This window comes from Rhincodon typus, chromosome 26 (genome assembly GCF_021869965.1).
Source record: "Rhincodon typus isolate 14 chromosome 26, sRhiTyp1.1, whole genome shotgun sequence".
NCBI lineage: Eukaryota > Metazoa > Chordata > Chondrichthyes > Orectolobiformes > Rhincodontidae > Rhincodon > Rhincodon typus.
The window spans coordinates 40,965,270-40,982,237 of NC_063357.1; the positions used below are offsets into that span (position 1 = coordinate 40,965,270).

The following is a 16,968-nucleotide window of genomic DNA, read 5'->3' on the forward strand; positions in this document are numbered from 1 at the left end:
TGGGCTCTCCCATTAAGGGGAACAACCTCTCCACTTCTACTCTATCAAGGCGCCTAAGAATCTTGTAGGTTTCACTAAGGTCACTCTTCACTCTTCCATATTCCAATGAGTACAGACCCAAACTACACAACCTCCTCTCATAAGACGGTCCCTCCATACCCGGGACCAATCTAGTGAACCTTCACTGGATATGACTGATGCTGATAGGGCCATTAGTTAATGCCAATAAGTGGGACCACTTTGGTTTTAGATGCAATCTAACAGCTTTGTGGCCACTCCTGGTGCTAGCCCTCAACTTGCCATTTGTTGAATCCAATTTCCCTCTTTCAGGCACCTAACTTTGTATTTTCTGGATTGCTCATGTCACTGTCACAGTCTGAACCGGGCATTAGCTGTGGCTCGTGGCAGAGTGCCCTCACCACCACAGCCAGATGGTAGGTTGAGGGTTCAAACCCAGCTCTGGTGGTTGAGGTCCACATTTTAGCTGACGCTGTAGTGTAGTACTGAGGGAGTGCCACGCTAACCAACGTAACATGTAATTTGAACACACAGACAGCCCAAACATCATGAAGGGAAATTAAAGTTATACAGTACTTAGATACAACAGGGCAACACAGTGGCTCAGTGGTTAGCACTGCTGCCTCACAGCATCAGGGACCCGGGTTCAATTCCACACTTGGGTGACTGTCTGTGTGGAGTTTGCACATTCTCCCTGTGTCTGCGTGGGTTTCCTCTGGGTGCCCCGGTTTCCTCCCACAGTCCATAGATGTGCAGGCTAGGGTGGATTGGCAAAGGGAAATGCAGGGGTTATGGGGATGGGTAGGTTGCTCTTCAGAGGGTCAGCGCAGACTCAATGGGCCAAATGGCCTTGTTCTACATTATAGGGATTCTATAATGAAGCCTCTGGTTTAGATTGAGTTGAGGAATCCTTTGTCTGTCTGTGCTTTCTTCTCATGAGCTCTCCTTACCCCACAGAAACCCATTTTTCCCAGAGAGGGTCCATTTGACAACAAAAGCTGCCCTCTCTCACCGTCGCCAACTGCTGCTGGAGGTCCTGGCACCACTGCTCAGGCTCCCCTCAACAGCACATTCCTTTACTATCGCCCTTTACGGCTGGACGTTTTGGCAGAGTCCTTGTGTATAGTTAAGGCTGAGACAGATAGATGCTTGATCAGTCAGAGAATCGGGGATGATGGGAAAAGGGCAGGAAAGTGGATGTGAGGAGTGCTGGGGTGAGTCATGATCCTATTCGGCTCGAGGGGCCAAAAGACTACTCCTGTTCCTGTTTCTATGGTTTTACCTGCTTCAGCTCCCCTGCTCTGTGCCCTCCCTCCCTATCATCACCTGCTGCTGAGGCCCTGTCACACTTTTATTAAACTAAGACTGTAATAAATGATTATGCAGTGAAATAAAAAAATTGCATGGGGATATCCTGGGCAATATTTCTGTCTCGATCAAGGTAGCAAAAATGATTTGATTAGCTCATTGGTGTGACTGTACAATGTGACCTGGTACTGAGGCCTGTAGACTAGAAGGTCATCCTTCCACCACCAGCGTATGTCAGTAGAACTGACCCCGGCTAATTGGCCCCCACGTAGTCAATAGTTGGAGCTGATCGACTGAATTGATCTCACACTCACACAGCAGGGGCAACAACCTCACAGGAGTGAGCATCTGCACTGCGAGCTGTGTAGCAGACGGGCTGTGGGAAATAATTTGAGGATTATTGACTGCCTGTAGCTCATTGACTAAACAAGAGGAGCTGATGGCCTAGTGATATTATCGCTGGACTGTTAATCCAGAGAGTCTGGGAACCTGGGTTTGAATCCCGCCACGGCAGATGGTGGGATTTGAATTCAATAAAAATATGGAATTAAGAGTCAAATGATAACCTCAAAACAATTGTTGGAAAAACCAATCTGGTTCACTGGCATCCTTTAGGGAAGGAAACTGCCATCCTTACCTGGTCTGGCCTACATGTGGCTCCAGACCCACAGCAATGTGGTTGACTCTTAACTGCCCCCTGGGGGCAATTAGGGATGGGCAATAAATGTGATGCGGACACCCCATGAATGATTTTTAAAAAAGACCATCACTTCAAACACAAGCCCATTTCATTGCTTTAAAATAACATTGCACTGAGGAAGGGTCACCGGACCCGAAACGTTAACTCTGATTTTTAAATTCACTGATGCTGCCAGACCTGCTGAGCTTTTCCAGCAACTTCTGTTTTTGAGGGGATGCAGTACAGAGGCTTTTCCAGCAACTTCTGTTTTTGAGGGGATGCAGTACAGAGGCTTTTCCAGCAACTTCTGTTTTTGAGGGGATGCAGTACAGAGCGGGTCCTGTCGATTATGCTGTCGGACCCAGCAACAAACAGCCTCAGTGCAAAGCTGTCAATTACAGAAAGTGTTTGCAACATATGTTCTTGGAGGAAAAGTGCTCCCAAGCAGACACCGTGCTGATCAAAGGATCTCAGGTTTGGTTCCTGGGTGGTACGGAGGACGTGACAATTAGCTTCAGTGTTACAGTCACATGCAACCTCCAGTCACTGCCAGTTTTTGCCTCCAAGCCCAGGCGAGCTCCGTCCTATTGGTGCTAGCACATCGGCTGGGTCTGAAGGATTACAAAGTGTGCTGTCTAATGCTGTCAGCTATTCACAGATGCCGTCTCATTTATAATTCTACAACCAAGCATTGGCAACCAGAGATAAACACAGATTAATGAGAAACTACCAGAACTTATTTGCTGATAAACACCCAATCTGGACGAGTTGGGATATTTCTGTACTGTAGATTTGCATAAAAATAGTAGGCCGGGGGCTGGGGGTTAAGCTGGGGGTGGTTTAGTGGGAAGCAGCAGGAGATTGGCACTGCATAATGATGCTCATTTAACAAGCTGGTGAAGGCCTGATGGGCTGAATGGCCTTCTGTGTAACAGTAACCACCGTGGATTTCTATGTGAACCTCACAGTCTCATTTCCCTTTTGTTCAGGGTGATTGGCAACTCCAGAATAAATACCCCACCAAGTGCCATTGCAGGGTTTAAACCGGTGTCCCAGAATGTATCGTAAAGATACCTCCACACATACACTGTCAGATACACACACTCTCCCACACACACACACACACACACACACACACACACACACACTCTCCCTCACACACACACACACTCTTCCTCACACACACACACACACACACACACACGCTCTCTCCCTCTCTCTCTCACACACACACACACACACACACACACATACACGCTCTCCCTCACACACACACACCCACTCTGCCGCAGGCAAACATCCAATATTTTTGCTCCTTTGATGCTGACAGCACTGTCACCAAAGATACGCAGAAAATACTGAACAAGAGAGAAGCTCCATCACCTTTCCTGTGGTTACCTAATATACTAATGGCCCTTAATATAACCCCAATGGAGCTTTGTTTTAAATCAATCTGAACACCACCTGATAAATCTCCATGGTCCTCACAGCCTGAGGTGGGACTTGAACGCTAGCCTCCTAGCCCAGGATCAAGGACATTACCACAGCACCACAAGACCCCAACAACAGAATGACAGGCTACAGCCAATCCCCCGGTTTCCATCTGGACTCCGTCTGCAACTCAATTTGTAGCTAATCCCAACAAAATGCAGGACAACGTAAAGCAGCTGTTTGTAAGGACGGGGAATGTTTGTATGTCGGGTCTTTATAATTACATCTCTGTATAGGATCATGGTCATAGTGTACGTAAGTCAGACATTGGTAAATCCCCTGTAAGCAGAATAATTCACCCCAATCCATCAGTGCACAGTAACCACACAATAATGGAGGGCCTTGCTCAGAATGGAGGACTTTGGAAAACAGTTCCAATGCCACACCCTGTTTTATTCTGGCTGAGTTGGTGTCTCTCAGGCCTGTCCATCAAGAGGCTGTGGGTTCAAGTCCCACCCAGAGATTTGAACATGAAAACAAAATCTCGCCCTCAAATGCCTGGAATAGGAATTAAACGGAGAACCTTTTTGACTGAAAGACAAGAACGTAACCAACCGAGGGAGTGCTGCTCTGTTTTAAGTGCCACCCTTCAGATGTACCATTTGCCTTCTCTGCTGGGTGTTAAAAATCCCACTGCATCTCAAACCAGGAACAGGGGGAATTATCCTCAGCGTCTTGGCCAATATTTATGCCTCAGCCGACATCAGTGAAATGCATTGCTGTTTGTGGAAGCTTGCTGTGCACAAATGCGCTTCCACCATTGGTATCAAAGAAATAACATTGATTTAGCTGCAGCTCACACACCGTTGCTCATTCTAATTTCCAATGCCTTCACATCAGGGGAATACAAGCAGCTGATCCAATCATACTTGCCACACACTCCTGCCCAAAGTCGGATTGACCTTTAGAGTGTGACTATGCAACAGGACTATGCAACTTCAGCTTCCACTGTGATGCCCACTGAAGTCAAATAGCCTCACCATCCAGTCTCACATCTGAGCAGCAACTGTTTGTGTGAGGAAGCAGACAGGGATCAGATGGCAGTGCCATGTGACAGTGCAATGCTGGAATGGGAAACAGCACCAAACTGCACAGAGTTCGAATCAGGTGAATACAGAGCTCATTCAGCACAGTGATTCATTTCTCTATCAGGTGAATACAGAGCTCATTGAGGGCAATGATTCATTTCTCTATCAGGTTGCAGGTTGAGAGTCAATAGCTTCATACTCACTGTTGGTGTGCCCTGTTACGGTCCTGCACAATGAAATGGGCTGTGGCCAAGAAGAAGGTCCCTCCTAGGACAATGATAAATGGGCACAGCATCAGAGCATAGCCCAGGCTGAGGAACTCCCACAGATCCAAGTCGGGCTTACTGTGTCTGATCACATCCGAGATCTGAGCAAGACAAGAGAAAGCAAACACCGATCAAAATCGAGGCTGACCGCTTTAAAAGGGTGAGTTGGCGAGGTTGATGAAGGGAGATGGGGTAACTCACGGAAACAGTGGAATTTCAAATGATTGTAATAATGGAACACAGGCTGGGATGGTGTAAAAGTAGAGGCTGCCTCTCACTGTGGGACACAGGAATTTCTGGTGGGATTTGATAAGAATATAAGAAATAGGAGGAGTTGGCCATTTGGCCCCTCTAAAGGCCCCTGCCTTTCTATAACATTAGAGTGTTCTGCTCCAGGTCTCAACTTCCCTTTTGCACCAGGTCCTCATAACCCTCAACTCCCTGATGTTTCAAAAACCTACCTACCTCCTCATTAAAACTTTTCAGTAATTTAGCCTCCTCAACTCTCTGGGTTAAAGAGTTCCAGAAATTCACCAACCTCTGGAAGAAGAAATCCTTCTCATCTCAGTTTTAAACGAGTGCCTTCTTACTCTATAACTACAGCCCCTGTTCAGGATTCTCCCAAGTAGTGGGAACATCTCAATATCTCCCCCGTCAAGCTCCCTCCGAACGCAACCAAACTCCATCTCCGGCTTCTTGTGCATTCCCAATTTCTTTCACCCACTGTTGGTAACAGAGCCAGAAGCCGCCTTGGGCCCTATGCTCCAGGATTTCCTCACTAAATTTCTCCCCCTTTCTCTACATCATTAAGACTCCCTTAAAATATTCCTAAAAACCTTTGGTCTTTTACCAAATTACTCATCATTTAATCTAATATCGCTGCCACACATGGCTCACTATCATGTAAAAGGTGCTATATAAATGAAGATTGCTGTTGGTTGGAGGACTCAGATAATCCTCACCCTTACTATATAGATTTCAAGGTGCCTCTATACATCAAGCTAGGGGAGGATAAAGACTTGCAGAGCAGTGTTGGAAACATCTGTAGGTCACTGCCTGTTGACATCTAGCCATCCTCCCAGTTTACAACTGAGTCCAGAAAGTCATTTTAATCAAAGACAGCAGACATTTCTGTTTTTGTAATATTGTCACAGTGGAATAGGAAGATTTTTATTTCCTGCAGGCAGTCTCTGGAGCAATTACAACAGCCAGATTAACTTTGCTCGAATCATTTATTCAAACGGATAGCGACAATGTGTGAAAGTGTCCAACCGTAAATGGAGCCACAAGATTTAAATATTGCTAGCCTTTCCTTTCCTCACAAAATCATTCCATGTGAAATGACAGAATGGTTAGAGCACAGAAGATGGCCATTTGGCCCACTGGGTCTGTGCTAGCTCTCTGTTCGAGGTGAACTCACCCAGTCCCACTCCCTCATTTGCCCCACAGCCCTGTAATTGTTTTTCTCCTCAGGTACTAACCCTGTTCTCGAAATCCGGGATTGAATCTGCCTCCCTTGCACTCTCAAGCAGACCATTCGTTGGGCAATACACATTTCTCCTCTATTGATTCTTTTGTCATTCCTCCTAAAACCAGTGTCTTTGCTGATGGGAATAGTTTCTCTCTTTCTAGTCAGACCAGATGCCTGAGTCAAATTAATTAAACACAACTGGACAAATCCTTGCTGTTCATCTTTTGTTAACCCACTGATGCCCAATGGACTGTCCATTTGATGTCCCAGTTGATTAATTTCTAAAGGTTTTCCCACTGCCAAGGTTAAACTAGCTGGATTGTACTTGCTGGATATATCCTTAAAGGTCAGTTTATGCATCAAGCTCAAGGAGCTAAAGGTTTTAGGTCCCTACAAATTCCAATGCTGCTTCTAAAACTCCTGTTCCCTGTAACTGTGGCTTGAAATTTCTTCCTCCACACTCTCCCACTAATCTCCCAAAGTTAAGGTGGCCATCAGTTGGCCTGGTCCCAAGCTTCCACCAGTATGTACCTGAACCAACCACTAGATGGTCGATGACAGCTCACCTCAGATTGTCTTTATCCATGGGCAGATGCCCAGAACAACACAACTGGGTTTGGGAACTCAAGAAGAGACTCAGCCCCATCCCCAGGCCCTCTAGTCTATTGTGTGGCGAGACTGCACACAGTCATTCATTAATCGATCGGAAATAAATGTGAAATCCAAACTGTACTTACAACCCCAATTAAATAAGGGCTGCCTGCGTCTCCGAGCAAGTGAGAGGTGAAACTCTGCAAGGCCACTGCTGTTGAGCGTCGAGTTGGAATAACAACGTACTGGAAACACAACAGAGAGAGCATTAACTGATTGAAGCATCACTGTAATTGTCAAGTCAATGAGGATTTCATTACTCCTCAAACTAAGATATGGTTTCAATTTGGATCCCAAGAAAGGACTTTAAGTCTCAGAGACCAGTTTTCTCAGTCTCCAGAGAAAAGACACACTGCCTCATGGTGTAACAGCCCCCATTATTCCTGTTTCCACACACAGGCACTGTGGAAGCAATCATGCTGCACTATGAAGGTTCCCTCAAGTAATGACAACAGCAACTTACACAATACCTTTACTGTAGCAAGTCACTTCAAGGAACATAATGGACACAAAACTTGGCACCAGGCTAAAGGAAGGGCTTACGGCAGCAGGGTGAGCCAAGGCTTGCTCAAAGTTATTTCCTAAAGAAGGAAAGTGAGGTGGAGAAGTTTAGAAACGGAATTCCAGAGCTTAGCACCGGAGATTGCTAAAAGCAGCATGGAGCAAGTGAAGACGGAGATACAGAAGGAACCCGAATTAGAGGAGCAGTGATGTCTCCTGGAACTGTTGGAGGGTATAAAGAGAGGGAAGGATAGGGATTTGGAAGATCTTTAACACAAGGATTTTAAAATCAGGCCATTGATAGGCACACAAACGTTGCACCTCTCGCATTGTTCTGCTGCGTTATTGGAGAAAGGTGATACATTTGCTCATTTTCTCTCCCGTTATGCTTTCTTTTTTGCCCAGCATAAAATACCAGCTGAGGGCACTGACAGGCTGGCAGCCAGTGTCACTGTCTTACCAGCTGCCAGGAGATCCAAGGTGGCTCATTTTGTAAATTTGCTATCTCAGAGCTATACAGTGATGATTTGTGTCTCTAGGCCTGTAACCAGTTCCCTGTGCTTTACAATGTCTGCTCCATGCTTCAGCTGTAGTTTCCAGCTCTTCCTATAAGTTTTACTTTCTCGTGTCCACACCTAGGTTTCACCAAACAAGCTCAGTGAGCATCAATAGTAACCAGATTCACGCAATTAAACGCAGAACAATTGAGTGCTACATCTTGCTCTTCAACTTTGTGAGGAATCACTGTGCCCAAGCTTACCAATCAATTGTCATGGCACAGTATGTGGGACTAACACAACACTGGGTCTCCACGTCCTTTAACTGTGACAGGGAAGTGTTGTTAATCTTCGCCTGGCGAGGGATGAGGGGAGTAGCTCTCACTTGCTCTTCAAGATCATACATTCAGAACGAGATGTTTGTCCCCCGCTGCCCTGAGGTGGTGGAGGCAGGACTCTCTGTAGCATGCCTGGGTGTCTTACGAGGTCAATTCAGAGGCTGGTTTAGGGTCAATCACGTTACTGTGGGGTCAGGGATCACATATAGATCGGACAGGTAAAGGTGGACAATCTCTTTCCCTGAAGGAGGTCAGTGAACAGGTTGGGATTTTACAAATCCAACAACTCTGTAGTCTATTACAGATGCTAGTTCTTTGTTCCCAGAGTGTAGCCTCCCTTGCTCCTGAATGAGACGAGCAGATGTAGAGTCAGTGCTACAGCACGGAAGGTGGCCGTTGCACCCATCATGTCTGTGCTGGCCCTCTTAGGGAGCCAGTTCATGGGCTGCACTGTCCCACCGTCTCCTCGCACCCCTACAATATTCCCCCGGCTCAGAATATTTAGAAAATTCAGTCAGTGGCGAGAGGAAGGAACGAGGCTTTTCCTAATGACCACTCCCTTTCTTCTCCTATGGCACAGCGTGTAGAAATTCACTTCCCGTGGACAAAAAGGAATTATACTTTACAACTCTGTATCAAACACCTACCATTAGGATGTCTGCCGTAATGGCCCAGTTCAAAAACAGGAGGGTTTCTCCGATGAATATACACATCTGTCCAAGGGGAGAAAGGTGAACGTTAGAACCTAGATGTCAATAAACTGAGATCACATTGTATGAAAATAAGTGAGGCCCAGGGCTACATTAACAGCTGAGGGTTTCAAACCCACTGAAACTGACTGGCAGGTTTGTGCAGACTGGGAAATGGGGAGAGATTGGCAGGGCCTGGTCTAGCTAAAACGAGACCACCGTTTCCCATGAACCCAACAGCTAAGGTCCAATCTCATCAGGAATGAGAAGACAGTGTGAATAAGAAGTGAGGAGATGGGAGTAGGCTGTAGGGAATCAGTACTGCACAACTAATATATCCTCACCTCCAACAAAGACACAATATAAAGGTAACAGTAAAATATTGGTAGGAAGCTCCCTTTTTAAATGAGTGTTAACCCCAAGCAAATGAATGTTGTCCTCCTGGACTAAAGAGATAAAGTTTATTTACTTCACATCCCTGCAAACAATGGGATTGGCTATTTACATGTCAGGCCGGGATGGCTAGAGATCACTTGTTGTTATAAATGGGGATGGAAGGGAACTGAATCTTTGATAACCTTTAAAAAGTAGATGAAAGTTTATTTGAAATTTTTTAAGTCATTAGAAAATGGGAAAGGACAGAGGCAATGGAATTAAATAACTCTCTTTCAAAAGGACCGGTGTAGGTATTACAGAACACATGACCATAAGTAAAGAGAGCAGGAGAAGGCTATTCAGCCCCTAGAGGCTGCCTTGCCATTCAATAACATCATGGCTACTCTGTCTGTGGCCTAAATCTCACTTTCCTGCCTGTTGCCCCCAACCCCCTCATAATTGTTGACACTGTTGCCAATAAAAAGCTTGTCTAACTCAACCTTGATCATATTCAATGACCTTACCCCTCCACAGCTTGCTAGGGAGATTGAAAAAGTTCTCCTTATCTCCATCTTAATTGGGAGACCTGTTGTTTTGGCTTGAGATTCCCTCACCAGGGGAAGATTGGCCAAATGGTCACAATTCTACGATTCTAATAAAAGGTTGGAAAAAGGGGAAGCCAAGTTGATTCTCAAAAGGCGATTTTCATCAACAGTTCCAAAAGTAAATAAAAACTGAAAGAACTGCGGATGCTGTAAATCAGGAACAAAATCAAAGCTGCTGGAAAAGCTCAGCAGGTCTGGCAGCTTCCGTGAAGGAAAAAACAGAGTTAACGTTTCGGGTCCGGTGACCCTTCCTCAGAACTGCAATAGTAAATACATTTACTGTATTCCCTCAGCAGATAGAAAAGAACGAAAGAGAGGGAATGTGGGAAGGGTGTGGAATATGGCTGTCAATCCTCATGCAGCAGAGGATATTGACTGTCGAGTATCAGAGGTGTTTACTTCCACAAAGAACCTCTTACAGCACCTTGTTTCTCTCTCCAGTAAATACTTCTCCTGCATTCAGATAAAGACACTAAGGCAGCAGAGAGCTGAGAATGCTGGTGAGGATCAGAACACACAGTTTTAATTTCTAACTCTGAACCCAGGCCAGACAAGCAAGATGAAGATCTCAGTGACAGATTGTTCAGAGGTCACCAGTGGAAGTAGTTAGGCCGGTTCCCCTACAGAGAAAGGGATCAAACTCAAATTGGCACCTTATCAAACATAATCAAGCTCAAAGGCAGCAGATTTGGCTGGAAGAAATCTCGCTTCAACATCCTGCGGCATTGTAAACGAACAACTCCGAAAGGAAGGTGCGCCAGCTCAGACCTGGCAGCACACTGCAAGTGGCCTAACCTTTGTCCATTTGGAATACTCCCCAGTCTTTTGATGCAAACAGGCCTCATAAATCTCAGGGTGGCTCGTTCAATCTCAAAAAGGGCTTGTTGAGAAAGTGACATGATACTTTTTTTTCTCTCTCAGGAATCCAAAACAGAAAATGCAGGGAACGCCGAGCAGCTCAAGTCGAAGGGACAGACAAGACTAGACGAACCAGGGTAGATGGTTAGAGCTCAAAGGAACATAATGGGATATAAAAGCAGTCTAGATCTTGCATTTATCTAGGACTTTTTCTGATCTCTCCAAAGTGTTTAAGGTCATTAAGTCCTCCTTGTCAACCCCACATGAACACAGCAGCTAATGAATGCACAGCAAGCCCCCAGATATGTGAAAGATAAGTATTGACGGGGTGGGGGGCTCCCCTGTTCTTCAAAATAGTGCACACCTGGTGATGGGGTGGAGAGGGTTGCAGAGCGAGAGAGTGGAGGCAGACAGGAACACAATTTTGCGTCTCCTCTGAAAGACAGCACCTCTGACAAAGTGGAATTCCCTCAGCACTGCACTGTGGCCAGTCAGCCGAGATTTCTCCGCCCAACTCTCCAAAGAATGTACAGCCCATCAGGAGCTTCAGTGCCAAGAGAGAGCAGCCTGCCAAAGGGACACCTCGCCTCCAATCACTGACGGTCAAAATATTGGTGCCGGTGGGGTGGTGGGTATCCGAGAAATGTTTGTGTTGTGCTGGAGCCTGGACAGGTTGGAAAGCTCTTCTCTGTCAGAAACTGTCTCTACTACAGGCATGCACAAGTAGCACATGAAAAGAGAGTGCCTGCATTGCCTGGGGTGACCCCCATCAAGCTATCTTGTTTCAGGATGAAGCTTCTGTTTGCTTGTACACAGTGCTCATCCAGTTTCCAATGAGTCCTGACACCGTTTTATGTATCTTTCTCCAGGAGGTAGAAGCAAGAGGTTATTTATAACACAGTCTGATCACTGACTTATCTCAAGATGTCTTTTATAGACAATGACACTGAGTTTGTTCACAGGAGATTGAATTACAGTGCCTGGACTTCTGGTAGAATTGTAACCTGGATGAAAATCTTTAGGCTGACGTTCTCAGGCTGGAGGTAGACTTTCAGACTCATTAAAGCAGGGTTTTTTAAAATTATATTTTACTGAAGGAAATGTTGATGTGAAAACTTCAGGGAATTGATACATAAAACTACGTAAGCAATCCAGATGTTGGACCAAGATTTTGTCAGATTGTAGCAGGTTTTTATTTTCTCTTCATTCATTCATGGGATTTGGGCCTCGCTGGCTGGGCCAGCATTTATTATCCATCCCTAATTGCCCCTGGAGAGGATGCCTTCTTCAGCCACTGCAGTCCTTGAAGTGTAGGCACACCCACGTTGCTGTTAGGGAGGGAGCTGCAGGGTTTTGACACAGTTGCTGGAGCTGTACAGGACTTTGGTTTGTCCATAGCTAGAGTACTGTGTGCAGTTCTGGTCACCTTACCATAGGAAGGATGTGATTGAATTAAAGGGGTGGTGGGGTGGGTGGGGGGGGATGGGGAGTTGTGGTGGGCGGGGGTGACCTTATAGAAGTTTATAAAAACATGAGGGGCATGGATAGGATGAATGCCCAAGTTCTTTCCCCCAGGATAAGGGGGTTCCAAAACTAGAGGGCATAGCTTTAAGGTGAGAGGGGTATTTAAAAGGGACTTGAGGGGTAAATTTTTCATGCAGAGGTTTTTGTGTGTATGGAACGAACTGCTAGAGAAAGTGGTAGAGGTGGGTACAATTACAACATTTAAAACAGGTACACAGATTGGAAAGGTTTAGAGGGATATGGGCCAAATATAGGCAAATGGGACTAGTTTTCAGCTTAGGAGACAGTAAGGACTGCAGATACTGGAAGCAGGAGTCAATAAGGGGGGAGGGGAGCCCAGATATAAATAGAAGGAGGGGGTTGGGGCTGGGAGAAGGGTAGGAGAAATGGAGATAGGTGGATGCAGGTAAGGGGCTATTGTGATTGGTCAGTGGGAAGGGGGTAGCGGAAGGGTGAGTAGGAAGATGGACAGGTTGGGAGTGGAGAGATTTTGAAGCTGGTGATGCAAGTAGGGAGTTATTGTGGTTGGTCAGTGGGAAGGGTGGGGTGGATAGGTGAATAGGAAGATGGACAGGTTGGGGTTGGAGAGATTTTGAAGCTGGTGAAGTCAATATTCAAGCCATTGGGCTGTAAGCTTCCAATGCGAAATATCATGTGTTGTTCCTCCAATTTATGTTTAGCCTCACTCTGAGAATGGAGGAGGCCAAGCATGGGCATGTTGTCAGGGGAATGGGAGGGGGAATTAAAGTGGATGGCAACTGGAAGGTCGGGTTGATTGGTGCGTGCAGAGTGCTGGTGCTCTGCAAACCGGTCCCCGAGTCTGCGTTTGGTCTCCTCGATATAGAGGAGACCACGTCGGGAGCAAAGGATACAAAATCTCTCCACCCCCAACCTGTCCATCTTTTGACTCACCTATCCGTTCCACCCTTCCCACTGACCAACCACAAAATAACCCCCTACCTGCATCCGCATATCTCCATCCCACCTAACCTCCCCCATTTCCAACTCCCTCCATCTACTTATTTCTGGTCTCCCCTCCCCTTCCCCAGTCCTGACGAAGGGTTTCGGCCTAAAAGGTTGACCTTCCTGCTGCTCAGATGCTGTCTGATTTGCTGTGCTTTTCCAGCTTCACATTCATTAGTTCAGTTTATGGCATGGATGAGTTGGACCAAAGGGTCCATTTCTATGCTGTATAACTCTATGACTTTAAGATGTGTTCATCATGATGGTTGAGTATCAACTTGCAAATCTTCCCAACTAAAAATAAGAGCGATTCCTGCTCAACCATGGGGTGGGGGACAATTGGAGCTTTCAACATGCCTACCTACAGCTCCAGGCTTCAACATGCATGTAAACGTGCCCCAGGAACTCAGCTACCTGGGGTGGTTGGCCCAGTCTGTGTGAACAGCCAGTGTGGATCAGACTGATACCAAAACAGCACAGGGTTCGATCCCCATCCCAGATTTGGGAATTGTACATGTCGGAGTTCGCAACACACTTGGTGGGACCTGCATCTCAGGCAGAGAACTCCGGAAGATTTCCCACTGGAATTTGTTCAGAATTGTCTTGTTTAAAAATAAATCCCAGGTGGGACACATTGTCCAGGGTAGTGGTTTGCAATTAATTCCTTTGATTAAATGTGTCCTATCTGGTGTCATACTGAATAGGAAACATGACTGAAGTGAAGTGAGCAAACAGAGAGATGGCAAGACGGTGCTACCTGTATAATGGACAAACCACAGCAAGACCACTGGGTCTCTACACAATTTGACTTGAATCCAAATGAAAGATTATTAAAACATCTGATCAAGTCGAGTCCTCCTTCGCAAAAATAGTAATAATCATACATTCAAACAGAGCAGGCCAGAAGAAGAGCATTCTGGCTTCTGAGGAGATGTCTCAAGTTCAGCATCGACTGAATCTTAAAATGAACTGAGACTCTCGCTTTCAGAGAAAGATTAGGCTTGCAAATCCGCTGTGCCTCAACCCTTAATTTTGTTTCTGATCGAAATGACCCATGCTGCACAACGCCGAGCTTAGAAAGCAATCCGGGTGAGGGAAAGATGGTGCTGAGCGTTGGTTTAGAAAAGTCTGAGGCCGTTAACATCAAGACGAATGAGGGAACATTAAATCTATGATTCAGGGCCTTTTCAGTGAGCAATTGCGAGGAAAGGCTATGTAGCTTTGGAGGAATAAGAGAAATTTGAATACGCAATGACTGCAGCAGTTTAAATAAAAACAAGTAAACGATGGTGACTATGTGCCAAGTGCTGGCAAATGGGATTCTAATAGTTGCCTGTCTTTGATGGACTTTTTCTGTGCTGTGGACCTCTATGACTCTAATGTGTCTTAGAAAGTGGTCGCGATTATTTTTCTACTCATGAGCTATAGCTCATTTGGTAGCACTGTCACCAGTGAATCAGAAGGTAACTGTTCAAGTCTTATTCTGACACTTTCTCCAATGCTAAAGGAGTGCTGCACTGTCAGAGATGTCATCTTTCAATCTGCCTTCTCAAGTGGATGTGAGTGTACCATTTTGAGGATGGGTGGGATGGGGTGGTATACCAGCTAATTTCTATCCCTCACCCAAACATACAAATAGCTGTTGTGCTCATTATTGTGCAATCTTGCTGTGGGCTATTTGGCCATGAGTGTGCTTTTGGGATCTTGATATCGCAAAAAGGAGCTATACAAATGCAAGTTCTATCTCTTGCTTTCTTCCTTATATTCTGAAGAGGTGGGCATCGCTGGGAAGGCCAGAATTAACTGTCCACCTGGAGGTAAGAGCTCTCCTATCCTGTAATCTGTTCATTCAGTACATTGTAAAAGTATCTCAAAGCCATGAGGTCAAACCACATTTCTAGCCATTGTGTGCAGCCATCCCAACAAAAGAGAATAAACTTCAGGCAGAGATTGCTTGGTGAGTAACAGTCATTCTGAATGAGCTCGCAGAATGGTTAAGTGTGTTTGTTTTGGCCGGGAAGGTAAACGGGCAAATTATTATTTAAATGGAAAGCAGATTCAAAGTGCATCAGTCTAGAGACATCTATGTGCAGAAAATGGGTATGTGGTGCAGCATATAATAAGAATGGCAAATGGAATCCTGGCATTTATTGCAAAAGGACTGGATTATAAAAGAAGTGTTGCTACAATTATAAAAGATGGTGAGACCACACCTGGAATACTGTGTCCAGTTCAGGTCTCCTTACTTGAGGAAGGATGTGGTGACATTGGATGTAGTTCAGAGGCAGTTCATTAGATTCATTCCAGGGATGAAAGGGCTGTCATACAAGAAGTAGTTGAATAGCATGGGCTTGTAATCACTGGAGTTCAGAAGAATGAAGCAGCATCTGATTGAGGTATACAAGATACTAAAGGGGATTGATAAGCTGGACATTGATCCGATGTTTCCACTTGTAGACCTTCTGAAAGGAGGTAGATTCAAAACTGAGATGAGCAGAAACTACGTCTCTCCGAGGGTTGTGAGTCTGTGGAACTCACTGTCCCAGAGTACAGTGGGGGCAGAATCAATCAATAGATTCAAGGAAGAAATAGGTATGTTTCTGATGAAGAGTGGGATATAGGGCCATGAGGAGCAGGCAGGGAAGTGGAGTTAAGACCAGGATAAGATCAGACATGATCATGTTAAATGGCAGAGAGGGCTCAAAAGGCTGAATTGGCTACTCCTGCTCCTAATTCCTAAGAGCATGAAGCATTTGTCTGGCACACTGTTGTCCCAAGTGAGAGGGGAAATAGACAGCAGTCACACTCACGTAGGCTCCCACGATGTTGAACCGGGCAAAGACAAAGATGAGGCTGATGAATATGGACGAGCTCAGCATTCCAAACGCACAGACCAGCGGGTCAGCTCGGGAGCTTTTTGTCCGGTACCACCTCGTCGCTGCGACCCCCACGATCAGTCCAAGGAAGCCCGTCACACAAGTGATCGCTCCAAATATCAAGCTGCAAAGGGATCACAATGTGGTTAACCCACACCCCACATCAGCTCCCACAGTGACACCCACCTACCCCCCATCCCACCACCACCTCTCTATTGAAATAACTCAGCTCGTTTCTTGCCTGCCTTCCTAATACCCTTCCAAGCTCTAATCTGTGAGGCATGGTCAGTCATAGGCTCCTAGGTCTCTGGGAGCAGTTGTCTGCTTTCAGCATTGTCAGTCACCTCGCACTGTTCCCACTTGTACCAGCTGGTAAACATAAACCAAAGCATGGGGAGGCAATGGCCTAGTGCTGTTATCACTACATTATTAATGCACAAACTCAGCTAATGCTTGGGGGCCCTGTGTTCGAAACCCCAAATGGAAGACAGTGGAATTTGAATTGAATTAGGAATCTGGGATGAATGATGACCTGAAGCCATTGCAAAATGTTGGGGAAAATCCCATCTCGTTTACTAACGGCCTTGAGGGAAGGGAATCTGCCGTCCTTACCTGGTCTGGACTACAGACCCATAGCAATGTGGTTGATTCTTAACTGTCCTCTGGGCAATTAGGGATTGGGGAATAAATGTTGGTCTGGCCAGAAATACCCACATCCCGTGACTGAATGAATCTTAAAAAAAAGCCAAGAGAAGCAAGAACCCTTTCCTGATAGTAGGAACTACAGGTGCTGGAGAATCTGAGACAACAAGGTGTAGAGCTGGATGAAC

The 16,968-nt window shown here is 45.8% G+C and overlaps 1 protein-coding gene across 2 annotated transcripts in view; it reads right to left on the minus strand.

Moving 5' to 3' along the window:
- LOC109911325 (spinster homolog 2 (Drosophila)) overlaps window positions 1-16,968 on the minus strand; it is a 93,949-nt gene that overhangs the window by 8,287 nt on the left and 68,694 nt on the right. For both annotated transcript variants that reach the window (XM_048612832.1, XM_048612833.1), the window contains exons 8-11: window positions 16,073-16,262; window positions 8,896-8,961; window positions 6,999-7,097; window positions 4,728-4,891 (exon numbers count right to left, since the gene is read on the minus strand). In XM_048612832.1, the coding sequence (XP_048468789.1) occupies window positions 4,728-4,891; window positions 6,999-7,097; window positions 8,896-8,961; window positions 16,073-16,262 (519 nt within the window). The remainder of the gene's footprint in view (window positions 1-4,727; window positions 4,892-6,998; window positions 7,098-8,895; window positions 8,962-16,072; window positions 16,263-16,968) is intronic.